The sequence below is a fragment of the Oryza glaberrima genome, chromosome 2 (genome assembly GCF_000147395.1).
Source record: "Oryza glaberrima chromosome 2, OglaRS2, whole genome shotgun sequence".
NCBI lineage: Eukaryota > Viridiplantae > Streptophyta > Magnoliopsida > Poales > Poaceae > Oryza > Oryza glaberrima.
The window spans coordinates 30,252,818-30,265,998 of record NC_068327.1 but is presented as its reverse complement, the minus strand read 5'-3'; the positions used below and the strand labels follow the sequence as shown (position 1 = coordinate 30,265,998).

At 42.3% G+C, this 13,181-nt stretch overlaps 2 protein-coding genes across 2 annotated transcripts; one reads left to right on the top strand and one right to left on the bottom strand.

Moving 5' to 3' along the window:
• Positions 1 to 511: 511 nt before the first annotated feature.
• On the top strand, positions 512 to 4,129 carry LOC127762369 (AP2-like ethylene-responsive transcription factor PLT1). Its single transcript, XM_052286859.1, has 8 exons — positions 512 to 1,095; positions 1,248 to 1,330; positions 2,943 to 2,951; positions 3,039 to 3,127; positions 3,197 to 3,270; positions 3,347 to 3,397; positions 3,494 to 3,570; positions 3,658 to 4,129. Exons 1-8 carry the CDS (start codon positions 533 to 535, stop codon positions 3,813 to 3,815), a joined length of 1,104 nt encoding a protein of 367 aa, XP_052142819.1. The 5' UTR covers positions 512 to 532; the 3' UTR covers positions 3,816 to 4,129.
• Positions 4,130 to 4,508: 379 nt separating this feature from the next.
• On the bottom strand, positions 4,509 to 7,006 carry LOC127762368 (HVA22-like protein a). Its single transcript, XM_052286858.1, has 6 exons — positions 6,802 to 7,006; positions 5,890 to 5,916; positions 5,687 to 5,809; positions 5,157 to 5,397; positions 4,862 to 4,994; positions 4,509 to 4,778 (listed from the first exon to the last, which is right to left on the bottom strand). Exons 1-5 carry the CDS (start codon positions 6,861 to 6,863, stop codon positions 4,869 to 4,871), a joined length of 579 nt encoding a protein of 192 aa, XP_052142818.1. The 5' UTR covers positions 6,864 to 7,006; the 3' UTR covers positions 4,509 to 4,778; positions 4,862 to 4,868.
• Positions 7,007 to 13,181: the final 6,175 nt, after the last annotated feature.

The window sequence follows — 13,181 nt, the reverse complement described above, 5'->3', positions numbered from 1 at the left end:
GAACAGATTGTATAGTCTGGGTATTTTTCTCCCCAACTTTCCTCTCTCGGTTTCCCCGAGAAATTTCTTGTTGTTTCCCGCATCACTCCCCACTGAGCCGCCTCCTTGCTCGCCGCTCGCGTTCGTCGTCGTCTCGTCGTTTCCACAATCAATTTGACGTCGCCCCTATTTATGTCCTGCCTCGGTAGTTGATTCCTCCCCATTTCTGTTGCCTCTCGCGGTTGTGGTAATCGACGCTGTAGGATTTTTTTTCTTCTTCTTCTTTTGGGTCTTCGGAGGAGGCGTCCGGATCTTTCGTCCCCATCGATCCCTTCCGGCCACGGGTAAGTGTTTCCTGATTACTATACTTGTTTGATTCTTGCATGCTCTAGGTTTCCTGCTGCTCGATATAGTGATTATGTGGTTTTCGTGATAATTTGTTTAGATCTAGCTGGATGATTCTCTTCGTAATGATTTTTTTGCTCTCTTATCCTGTAGACATTTCGTGGGTAGAGCGATTGATTAGTGGCTTAGGGTTAATATTGGGCAGGAAATGGAGAGCTCTTTGAAAGAGGAGAAGGCTGCGGGCGAATCAGGGGATGATGAGAAGGCGGAGAGGAGCTCCCCTATCAATCTGAATTCGTTGCCAGCAACTGCGGCGTGTGCGGCGGCCGCCCCGGATGAGGATGGCTTGCACTCTGCAGTGGAGTCAGGAGCTAAGGATTCGAACACCACGAAGGGAGTTGAGTCTCTTGGTACTGGTCACAAGAAGATCCCGAAACGTGAGGTAGTTGATGAAGTTGATGTTCAGACCTGTGCCGAAGGAAAGAACGATTCAGTGGTCCCTTCAAGCAGCAAGAACCCTATCAATGATAAGAATGCAAAGGCAAATGTGGCAGAGAATGGACAGTCTGCTGATGGTATCCCTGAGGATCAGAGAGTTACTATTCTTAGTGTTGTCAAGAAGGATGAGCCTGCTGATGATGTTAGAGATTCAGTTAATCCTGTAACAGTCGTAGGTTATAGAGATGAGAAGGGTGGAACTAGTGGTACTGCTGGAACTACGGCTGTGCGACCTGCAGGCACCCGGTCATCTAGTTTCCATGGTGTGACCAGGTGAGGTTGGTGGTTGTGTTCTTGTCATTAATAGTTGATCAAGTGAGGCAAAACGATGCATTCTGTCTGTCCCTTTACTGTCTTAACCAGCCAAATCATTCCTGTTCTAAGCTTAGAGGGAGGCACTCACCAAAGTAGCACTGATTCTGCAGGCATAGATGGAGTGGAAAATATGAAGCTCATCTGTGGGACAGTTCGTGCAGAATGGAAGGGCGGAGAAGAAAGGGAAGGCAAGGTATTCCATCTATTTTAAAACTGTCGGTGCAGCAGTAGATGGTTTATTGGCTGAATGGTTAGTACTACCTCCTTCCCATAATAAGTGAGTGCATCTCTAGCTCTGGGCCTCTCCAGGTACAGAGCCAAAGATGCCATTCTTATGGGACAAAGGTAGTACTACTTTTTGCATCTAATTTATTTACAATATCTGTTATATTAAATTATTTGATGGCATTGCCAGAACACATATGATTAACCTATAAATAGAAATAATTGTGAAAATTTTAGATTATGAAGGGATTATAATTAACTTGCGTAATATTTCGACCATCACTTTCTCTATATTCTATTTATGCTTTGTCACTTTGCAACCGTTATTGGCTAATGTGGTCAGCAATCAGTATCATTGTAACAAACGAATCAGGATGACTAAGAATTAGAGCACAAGGGACACATTTGGACTGTAATTCTTGGGACACATTTTCGTGAATATGAAATAGATTCTCCAAAGGCATTGTTTTTCTGTTTATGGACTTTTGGTGATATGTGGGACATGAATTAATTTTTTGTTCAGCATTTTACAACTTTGCTATCTGTACTAGTTGCTCATTTGCATTTTGAGACATTCCCTAGCTTTTATCTGATTAACTCACTACCAGTTAGTTACGGGCTGCACACCTTAGCTACAGTACAATTATTGCTTACTGTTGGGGGAGCGGCTTCGACCTCGCCCAGAGGGGGATGAAGGGCCTCCTTCTTCTCCCGCTGATCTTGCTCTCGATGGGCTCAGAAGCGGAGGCCGCCCTGCCGGGGGGGGGGGGGGGGCTCCGAATGCTCTGTCAGGCTCCGGAGAATGTGACCCGTAGGGGGACCCTGGAGCCCTGCGTCTACCCCGGAGGCAATGGCCGGGACAGGATCACGAAGAGCCTTAATGGTGCATTGAAGGCGGCCAACTATCTTTGACACCAGTGGCTCAGCACGCTGGGTGGAGGGCGAGGTACCTCGTTATCGTGCCTTGGCCTCGAGTAGCGCACCCCGGGAAACACGGGATCCCCCAGGGATGCTGGCTTAATGAGCGCAATCCCATCCGATGTCTACCAGACTGCCCCTGAGTGGGGCCACCTGTCGGCCACCACTCTTGAGTTAAGCCCAGAAGGGCCACCCCTGTCATTTCCCATACCAATGTAAGACTATATAAGGATGTAATACGTCCCCCATTGGGGGGGGGGGGGACGGTGAATGAATAGAGAAAAAACACATCCCTTCTTCCCCTGTGCTTGATCCCTGTTGGATCTTGTTCCAACACCTACCCAACCAGCAAAGTGGAATGACTCAAATAACTGTTGAGCAGGCCACAAAATAAGTCTGATACACCTAGCTTCTGGCCCTACATTTTGATTCGGTTGGTAGAAATAATACAAATAGTCATAGCTACAAAAGGAATTGCATTTAATGAAACCATACATTTTATTGGCGCGTGGTGCAATCTAAATTCCTACTTTCTATTTTTCCCCTTTCTGTTGCAAATGATAAAATATATGACTTATATACACATTTGGTTATTTCTGAGTGGTTGGTTACTAATGATTTCTTTGTTTCTTGCAATGATGTTCCCACATGGCGTGCTTCAGTTTATTTAGGTAAGCGGTGTTTATTTCAGCTCTGTTCTGTCCTAATTTTGTATGTGTAGGGTCTTTTCTTTTCCCTCAACATTTCCTACTATGCAGGAAGTTATGATACCGAGGAAAAAGCTGCCAGGTCATATGATGTTGCAGCTCTTAAATACTGGGGCCAAAATACAAAGCTGAATTTCTCGGTAAATTCTTAGTTCTTTTCCTCCCTTTGCTTTTGCCTTCCAGTGACCTTATGAGTCAATATCTTCCAGGTTTCAGAATACGAAAGGGAACTGGAGGACATAAGGGACATGTCTCGAGAGGAATGCGTAACATACCTAAGAAGGTATGTAATGGATATATTTATTCTTTGTGCTACTCAGATGGTTGATTGTGTTAACAGTTTTTTTTTTCTCCTGCAGAAGAAGTAGCTGCTTCTCAAGAGGGGCTTCTATTTATAGAGGAGTTACTAGGTGACATCTCTTTTTCATTCCCTTCAGTTTGTTGCCAAGGCTTGTTTCTTATTTAAAAGTTTTACTCAACTCTGCTAAACCATGCCCCTATTATAGAAGGCAGAAAGATGGGAGGTGGCAGGCACGCATAGGACTGGTTGCTGGAACAAGAGACATTTACCTGGGAACTTTCAGTACGATGCACATGCCTGCTTCTAATTCTTCCTGTTTTGTGAGAAGGAAAACTATTTTTCTAATGATTTTTCTCTTGTTTGTACCAGAAACTGAGGAAGAAGCAGCGGAGGCTTACGACATTGCTGCTATTGAGATCCGTGGCAAAAATGCGGTGACCAACTTTGATCGAAGCAACTACGTGGAGAAGGGTATGCACTGTATAGAAGGGGCAGGCTTGAAGCTGCTTGCGTCTAAGCCAGAATGAAAACTTGACTTGGTGGAGCCGCATCGCATATTAGGGTTGTTTCAGTCATATTTGGAGCTTAGTGGTACATACAGATACAACTGGTTGCAGCTTGTTAATATCTCTGCGTTATAATCTACAAATTACAGCTCAATTTTCGATTGACTAGCAAATTCGTCTCAGCAAGAAAGATTTTGAGCATGTATTATAGGTTGAGTAGGGTAGATCTGTACAACACCTGAGCAACTCAATATTTATGTTCTGCTCAATATAACCTATCATTCCAGATTGTATGTTCCCCGTTGTCATTGAAAATGACTGCACGTTTGTGGGGATTCTTCTGTTCAGAGTTCACATTCTCGATGAATTTCGAACATCCTGAGCTGGCTCAAAATGTGCTTCTCAAACAGTTTTGTTTGACATCTGTTGAAATTCATTCAAAATTAAGGAAAAATTGATGTCTTGACAGGGCTGGAAATTCAGTAGCCAATCGGGAGTGTTTACCCTGGTTTTCTGTCCGGTATAAGAGTATAAGATGTCATTAACAAAACTGCTTATGCATTATATTGCTCGGATTGGTGGCTTCCACGATTGAGAACCTTTTGGAGTGTTTGAAACAAACATTTCTGATTAGAGTGCTATCATACTCGTAAGTCGTTCTTACGTTGGAACGGTCCATCCGGCAAGAGCGGGGCCAGCGGTACAACAGAGTAATTGGTGCTAATTCTGTGAACAGATCGCCTCATATGTGTTGCTAGACAGGACCAAACAAAATTCCCAAATCAGTTGTCTGCAGATGCTGTTGTTCATTCTAGCATTTTCATATGATAGAAGCCAAATCTAGTTCACTAGTATTTATTACTTCATGGCAAGAACCCTGCATCAACAAGAGTAGCAAGAATACTCGAATCCTAGAACCTATTTACACTAATCCATGATCGTTTGAACACATACCCCATGAGCATAAATTTGATCCTATGAACCCTGCATTAAAGTGAAATCAAGGCTCCCCATGAGTATTGCAAAAGGCACAGGTAGTACAACGAACAAAATGAACCAGCGCTCACCTGACTTCTAGTACCGATAATTTTGATTGAAGAAAGGATTCTCATCCCTTGCTTCTGCTTCTAGTTCAGCCTTGGCTCTTCTTTCAGCCTCTACCTCCTCCAGAATGGAGCGCCTTGTGTTTGAAGCCTTAAACTGCATGAATTGAAATGTTATGTGCCAAAGATTAAAACACATAAGCAGGTTGCACTCTGATATGACACCCAAAAAGAAAGGTCGCTAGCAGGAGACAAAAAGGGGACTACTTCGGTTCACAGAAGAATTCTAACTTTAAATGGATCCATATGTAGATAATACCTTGTTAACCAGACTTTCAAACGCTTTTGATCCATTTTGTTCAATGTATCTCTGCGCAGCTGATATCACATCATCGGGTCTATCTGACTCATCCTTTCTTGGGATGTACCAGATATTAACTATTTGCTGGTTGACAACCATTGGCCTCACAAAGTGTTCATAGACATGTGCAGCACCATTGAAGTAGGGCAAGACCAACCAGCAATTGAAAAACAATTTAGCATAAGACCATAAAGGAAGCCTGCAAACATTCGTCTAGAGTAAGCATATCTTTGTGCATTACGAACACCACTCCCTAGTCTTCAAATAATAACAAATTCTACCACTAAACCAGACAAAGTGAAGAACAAAGAAATTCATTTGGTAGAAAATGGTACTTGTATTTATTGTTCTGCCAAGAATGTTCTAAAATCACAGGAAATATTTCACGGAAGTAGTAAGATTCAGAATGCAACACACTAGACTAAAGGCACCAATCAAGAACAAATAAATTATGAAAATAATCCCCCAAGCTGTGGAAGAACCTTTACCATTCAAGTACCGGAGAAAAAGTGAGCTCAAATAGAGTGATAAACGAGTACAACACCCAGTATGTGAGCCATTGCTGATCATCTACAGCAGATTTTGTTTCTATCGCTCGAACAGATGCATATCTGTAAAGGTGTCCAATCAGAACTAGAATGCAAGAAGTATGTATTTATTACATACAAAAGAAAGTGCTGGAGTAACTTACAGTGGATAAGCAAGTGAAACTATAGGCCTGCCAAAAAAAAAAAAAACCCAGCTTAGTGCAAATAGAACTGAAACTTCCTGAAAACCTGCATCAGCTGCATTTAGCAACTTACAGCATGATGATTGTCCCTTAGCTAAAAGAAAGAAAGCTAACTATTGTTTAAAGGTTATTACTTCCAGTAAGTTGGGAAACACCATTGGTGTGGTGGTGAAGTCGTGAGTGCATGACTCCACCCACCATGATTAAACTCTTGGTGTCCACACACATTAGTTGGTGCAGAGGTTAGAAGTTATAGTCCTTTGTCCAAAAAAAACATCAAGTAAGTTTCGTATAAGTTGAATTTTTTTCTTTACAATTCGCTAATAAACTAAATGTATGAGCAACATCTTCATGATGGTAGGCAATTACTATTACATCAACAATAGAAAGGCACTGCTAACTAAAAGCTGTATACCAGCATCCTATGGTTGAACATTGTGAGGAATCTTATTGTCATTTTGTTTTGGAAGTAGGCAAAAGGATTGCGTGTGAGAACTCTTACTAGATGCTGGAAATACTACGAACAGCATAATCAAGTCAAAAACTCTTATCCTTGTAATGTAAAATCCTAAAAATTGCTAAGTCGTAAGCTGCAGGCCTGCAACATTGCATAATTATATGGCCTGCAGGCCTCACAATGTCCAGCTGCAGGCCTGCAATATGTTCTCGTAGCTTCATCCAGTAGTATGACAAAATCAATCCTCTCAGCAATCCCTACATGGTCTTCCGCTAGCTATCCCAAAGAGACGGTTACTTTGGACAAAATCGCAGCGCAGAACACAAATCCTACCAAGAACACAAGAGGAATCTACCAGGGATCTCCGCTAGAGGCTAGAGAGAAACCAGAAAATCTTTCAGATCAGAAGAGCATACCCCGCAAGAACATCCAAGTTCTTTACCACCACCTTGAGGAAAGATCCGGATCCGGAACCCATTCCGCCGCTAGTCCTGCTCCCGGTCTCAAGCTGCGAAGTGCGAATCCAAAGCAGCGAGGAGCAATGCAGGTCGGTTCAGCCGCTGGGCGACCTTTTCCCCTTTTTATCTTTTTCTTATTTGGTTTCTTCACCCTTTAGCCAACCCACTCCTCTTTCTTGTTCTTTTGTGTTGTCTGCCTGCTTTGCTGACGAGCACCTCCGGTGAACACGTGCACGACGCGTGGACCTAGGGTTCTGTAATTCTTCTGCGGTGTACCAGATGGGCCGAGAAGCGCATGAGATGGGCTGGACCGGTCCAAATAGATGCAGATGCAAAGTGTGGGGCCCAATGCGCATATCAATATATGGGCTAATAAATTTTCGGGACTACCTATACATTTGTCGACAAATTTTCTCCTAAAAATTTGACAGATGTAATTATAGTATAATTATAGTATAATTACACTGTAACTTATATGTAATTACATTGTAACTTGCATGTAACTACAGTGTAACTTATATGTAAGTTTCACATAATTTTGAATCGTTAGATCTATTACAAGATTTGTTTTGGTAAGGAAGAAAACAAATCATAGCACACACATATGTGAAAGAATTTGTTCTCACGACCTCCACTTTACCAAAATAACATGTTACGACGAGATTTTTAAAAGTTACATACAAGTTACACTATAGTTACAGTGTAATTACATGCATATTACAGTGTAATTACACTACGATTGTACTGTAATTACATCTGTCAAACTTTTGGGGGAAAATTTATCGACAAATATATAGCAAAATCGTAAATTTTCTTCCTTTCTGATGAGTTTACACGGCCACTTAACACGCATAAAAACCCTAGTTTTTTTTTTTTAAAAAAAGAAACTAAGAACATAGTGGCGATACAACACACTTCTTTATGGAATATTTTATTAGGAACGCAGCGTTCCTAATAAAATAAAAGACTATAAAAACCTAGTGGTGATACATTACACTTCTTAATGGAATATTTTACTACAATTAGGAAACGGAAACAGATAATGACGGATGCTAATCTAATCGTGCCTATGTACACCCGTTACCCCGTATAGCATCCGATCTGGCTCTGCTGTCCCAACACGTCTACTCTGGCATGTACCACTGACGACGACAGATGGCCGGCCGGTCGCACGGCCGGTTTCCCCCAGTGACACCAGCGAAAGAGAGATTGGCTCGAGCGAAAGGCGAAAGCGACTGGCCCGCGGCCCGCTCGTGTTTGGTCCGCGGAAACTTTCCAACCTTCCTCGGTCGCCGGCCTCATCTAAAGATCTCTCCTACTCCTCCTATCCTGCATACGCGCGCCGAGAGTGGGGGCGCGCGCGGAGATCGCGCGAGTAAATTTACGGTGGAATGGCGCGCGGCCGGGCGCGAGGAAGCTAGCTGGGTCGCGGTGCACGGTCATCACCAACGTACCGGGCCGACCGCGCTAGCTGGGGATCGGAGCAGCGCTGCTCGTCTGGTGGTGAATCGGCGATATATAGTTCTCGTGGCAGCAGCATGCAGCCGTGCTGTCGGCTGTCGCTGTGGCCATCGATCAATCCATCATGCATGCATGCTGCGGCCGGCCGCGCGCTCCCCACTTGGATCGATCGATCTCTCGATCGATCGACCGCGACGTCTCTTCACGGTCGATTCCTCGATCCATGTGATTGACGGCATATCAGCATATATGTAGTAAATGCATGTCGGAGTAGCCGGTCCATGCATGGAGCATGGTTAGCGTTCTTAATTCAGAGGTGCTGTATAGTTGCATTAGAAGACACAGCAGGTATGTTACCAACGTTGGATCGTCTATATATCCAACTATGCACAGATGCGTGCGCGTAGCTCAATATCTAGCTCCTCCCAATTACGCCGACTTGTATATAGCTATCTGCTGCGATTTTTCCAGCCCTTTACCCTAGTAATATATATATGCCTGCAGGCGGCACGGAGTACACGAACTAGACTAGCTACAACCATCTTTTTTTTTAAGAGTTGTTAACATACTAACATGCATACGGGGTGAAACTGCATGCTTGAGCCCACGCGTACGTAACAGACACGCACGAGCCCTAGGTTAATTAGCAGAGCGAGTATATATATGTGTCATATCATCTCTAGCTAGATCTGCTCTAGGTAGGAGTTGATTGATTGATTACGACAAAGAGAGTGCACGCCCGATCGATCGATCGCCCGGGCGGGCGCGGCAGAAAAACACCCGTACTCTACATCTTTCGCTTTTGCGGCCCATATAGCTAGCCCCTGCTCCTCTCATCGTGTTCCGAACTCGATCAATCCGCAAAGGGATCGAGAGGGAGCGGGCAATCATGCCGCCGGCCGCTCCTGTTTTTGATTGATTACTTTCCTCCCTCTCACCGCGAGTAGGTACGATCGATCGAGCTAGCATGCGGATCAGCGAGCGTGGACCTTAATTCCCGTCTTAATGCGCTCTCGTGTGTCTGATCAGTGTCTGGCGACTGCAGCTAGTAGCTGCTATCTTCATATATCCGTGCATAAACGCATTTAATCACGTCGCATGTTAGCTAAGCTAAGAACAGTACCGCGCCTTAAGTTTGTCTTTATAATTTGCAGGTGTGTCGTTCAGTAATTCAGGCATCCAGCGGGTAGTCCTTCGAACAAAATTCGCGTATATAATAATGCCTTTATATTTTCTCTTTTCCTCTTCTTGTCTTGGAGATGCAGGGTGGGTCTTTTGGAAATGGGAATAGGCATCATATTTTTACCAAAAAAAATCATTTTTTAACAATTACACTCACACTTATATATATTTTCTCCGTTCCAAAAATATAAGATACAACCACCACTAACGCGAAGAACAATAAATAATTATTAACATATTATCATTTGCATCACTTCAATAAATATAATCAATTAATGCATGCGTTCATCCAATATTAATTGAGATCTTGAGGGTAGATGATTTTTAAAAACAAATTAAAAGAGGGAGATGCATGTGCTCGTTAATTGCGTGCTAGCGTGTATGCATGCTTTGTTTGTATTATGAGATATAAAAAAATGATTATGCTGTAGGGAGTAATTAAGAAGGCACAAGGCTTGGGAGGTCTACAATTATGGTTGTGTGTATCTCTAGTTAGTGGACACTCTCGAAGTTGCACTTCATATCTATAAATAAAAAATCTTGCATATAAAAGGGAGGTAGCGTCAAATATTCCTATAAAGGGAAAGAAGTGGAAAAAATCAAGTCAAATTAAGTGTGGCGTCATATACTCCCTCCGTTTTTTAATAGATGAAACCGTTGACATTTTCTTATATGTTTGACCATTCGTCTTATTCAAAAAATTTATGTAATTATAATTTATTTTGTTATGAGTTATTTTATCACTCATAGCACTTTAAGTGTGATTTATATCTTATGCATTTACATAAAATTTTTGAATAAGACGAATGGTCAAACATGTAAGAAAAAGTCAATAGCGTCATCTATTAAAAAACGGAGGTAGTATAATTTTAAGCAACCATTTGAAGTTAAGCTATTCTTCCAATGATATGCCATAACCATTAAAAACATGGATATATGCGTTTTCTCAATTTATGTATTTTGAACTGAAGATTTTAAAGGACAGGATTGCACCGGTCTGTTCTAATTAAACGATATGTACGTATTAAATGGTCAGGGGTACAGTACTACGCCCCCAAGTTTAATAGGCTTTGGGGGGTATTCATCATTTAGAAGGCCAATTTGCAGAGTAGAACTAACCGATTAATTGTATGATGGGTTGTCAGCAAAAAGGTTAGCTCCACTAATTGTTCCAGCTGTGTATTAGATAGGATGCTTGTTTTTCTTTTTTAAAAGTGGATTAAGGACATTGATGATCTGGGCTAATGATTCATTTTCATGGAAAGGGATCACCTTTAACTTAAGTCACATCATCTTTGCATGCAATTCAAAGAAACCAATCCACTTCCCCCAGATTATTAAACCAGTTTAATTTTTTTGTTAGTTATTTGAGTGGATATGAGAAAAATTTATATGCCAAAAGTACGCTGATTTTAGAAGAGATAAATTAATAAAACCATACGGTTCAACGACAACTTTATCTTGATTTCGGTCGTGGAAGTAGCACGATAGTCGATTCTCGTGAAAGAGATCGAGACTCGAGAGGAATCATATATATATGTATGCCAACGACAAAATGGACTACGTACTAGTTTTAGCTATAGTCTAACAAACACCTAATTTGTTGAATTACGTACTACGTGTTAATAAAGAATTTTTTTAAAAAACGTGTTTATGTCCTGCAGGGGAGCAATATTAATTATTCTCTGACGGGTGTTGGGGAGGGCATGCGTTAGCAAACGTACGCATCTCTTCAATAGAGTCAGAGGCCCTAATTGATACTCTTCAGATAATTTACTTAGTCCTCTTTATAGTATCTATTGCACTAAACACCGAAGCAGCAAGGACCACTGACATCTGTTTTAAAAAATCATTAGAGTGTTCTAATCACATTATAATGACCTAGAGGAAGACAAACCTGCCTAGGAATGTTAGCATATGCATGCATGAGGCCAGTATCTAGCATATACAGGACAAGAATTACAGTCTCCCAATAGTACAACTAAAACAATCCGTATAGATGATTCAATTCCTAGCTTGATTCCTTCCTGTTTGGCGCCATTTGTAACTTTTCTGAAGTATTCGGTCTCTGAATATCTAGTGTGTTCTTGCTAGCATTCATTTATTCAGGCATAGGAGTAGATGTGGGTGGAAAATTCATTGCAATGTGGCAGGCAGTCGCTGGTTGAAACAAATTGTGGTCAGCCGAAATGATGGGTTGAATTGTGCAATGAAAGACCATCATCGGTCCATCAAACGTAAATCATGGCGGAGTCGATCTCGAGGAGCAGAAAGGAGATCGAGAGGGGCAGCAAGCGCGACAGGCGAGGATGAAAGTTCAGTGAGACACAAAAACCTTTCTGAAAAAGGACTACAGGGAGACGGGGAGCAAAAGAATTATAGCATGCACTGCGAAAAAGCCACTAAGGTGGTGTTTGGTTGGAGGGACTAAAGTGGGGTTAAACTTTAGTCTCTCCCATAAAAACATAAGTCCCTATGAGAGGGACTAAATTTAGTCCCTAGTTCCCAAACACTCCCTAATATGCATCGCACACACTACACTATGCACAAAATCTGATCGCATAAAGCTGCTGTTTTGAGGTCGAAGACTGCATGCATCCGGCCCATAAAGAGATAAAGAGAGAGACGAGATGAAGAGAGCCCCCTGTTATACAAGCTCGATAGCTAGCTATGGCTATAGCCATGGCCGCTCTGAAGATTCAATTCCTTCTCCAGTGAAGAGACCATGCATGTCCAAGGTTCTCCAAGCTAAGTGATGGAGAAAAAGGCGCGCGATGCGATAAGTTAGTTGTTATAGTAGTACTTTACACTACTCATGATCCCTATGAATTCTCCCTGTAATTTTGGTGTCACCTCGACATACACGCACGCACCAGCTGCTGCTATCTTTTGAAAAGAAAAATGCGCACAGCCCTGACAAAAGCGAGGTCAAAATGAGAGCTCTCGCTTCAAAAGCTACCTAGCTTGCTCTTCAACTCATCAGCATGCAGCACATACGTACGGTTACTGAAATACATGCTGTATATATATATATATTTATTTATATATCTATGTACGCGCTGATTTCAAGAAGAACAGCGAGAGTACCTGCAGGGAGATGATGAGCTAAGCAGGATCTATGAATGGTGCATGAAAGCACTAGAAAATGTCGCTGCCCCTACTTAATCATGAAAATGCGTATACTAGATGATTGATTTATGCATGAACCTTTGTTTTTTTTTTCAAAATTATTATTCGTTCTCGATCTCCTTGTTTACGTTGGTGCTCTTGAAGTGGGCGCTGGTGCGTGGAAAAGCCAGGCAGTAGACAACTAGACCAGCACAGTAACAGTTGGGTATTTGAACTTGTTCGAATGGCCTCGTTTGCTTTGTGTCCACCATAACCATTTGTTTCCCTCCTTGTGAGCCTACAGTGATCTCTCTCTGTCTCCCCTTCTCTCTCCCCCAGAGAGAGACATTAGCACATTACTGTCAACTGTCAAGTCCTATTCTTGATGACCCCTGTTGTCTCTCAGTGAGTGAGTGAGTGAGAGAGAGAGAGAGAGATGCTAATCAAAGGACAACAGTGTCATGCTAAATTGCGAAGCCTGTGTGTCACGTATATATGTACGTTAAGTCTGATCGGAGAGAGCATCGTCTAAACAGGACAAGAGCACATGTGTTTAGTGGCTGGACGATTACTACTACAGCCTCTAC

Excerpts from the sequence above, each read along its gene's own strand:
- LOC127762368 (XM_052286858.1), bottom strand. The coding sequence starts at position 6,863 with ATGGGTTCCGGATCCGGATCTTTCCTCAAGGTGGTGGTAAAGAACTTG. Across the intron at positions 5,810-5,889 it reads GTTTCACTTGCTTATCCACT|ATATGCATCTGTTCGAGCGA; the intron begins GTAAGTTACTCC and ends ACACCTTTACAG. Across the intron at positions 5,398-5,686 it reads TTTTCTCCGGTACTTGAATG|GCTTCCTTTATGGTCTTATG; the intron begins GTAAAGGTTCTT and ends GAATGTTTGCAG.
- LOC127762369 (XM_052286859.1), top strand. The coding sequence starts at position 533 with ATGGAGAGCTCTTTGAAAGAGGAGAAGGCTGCGGGCGAATCAGGGGAT. Across the intron at positions 3,271-3,346 it reads TGCGTAACATACCTAAGAAG|AAGAAGTAGCTGCTTCTCAA; the intron begins GTATGTAATGGA and ends TTTCTCCTGCAG. Across the intron at positions 3,571-3,657 it reads CATTTACCTGGGAACTTTCA|AAACTGAGGAAGAAGCAGCG; the intron begins GTACGATGCACA and ends TGTTTGTACCAG.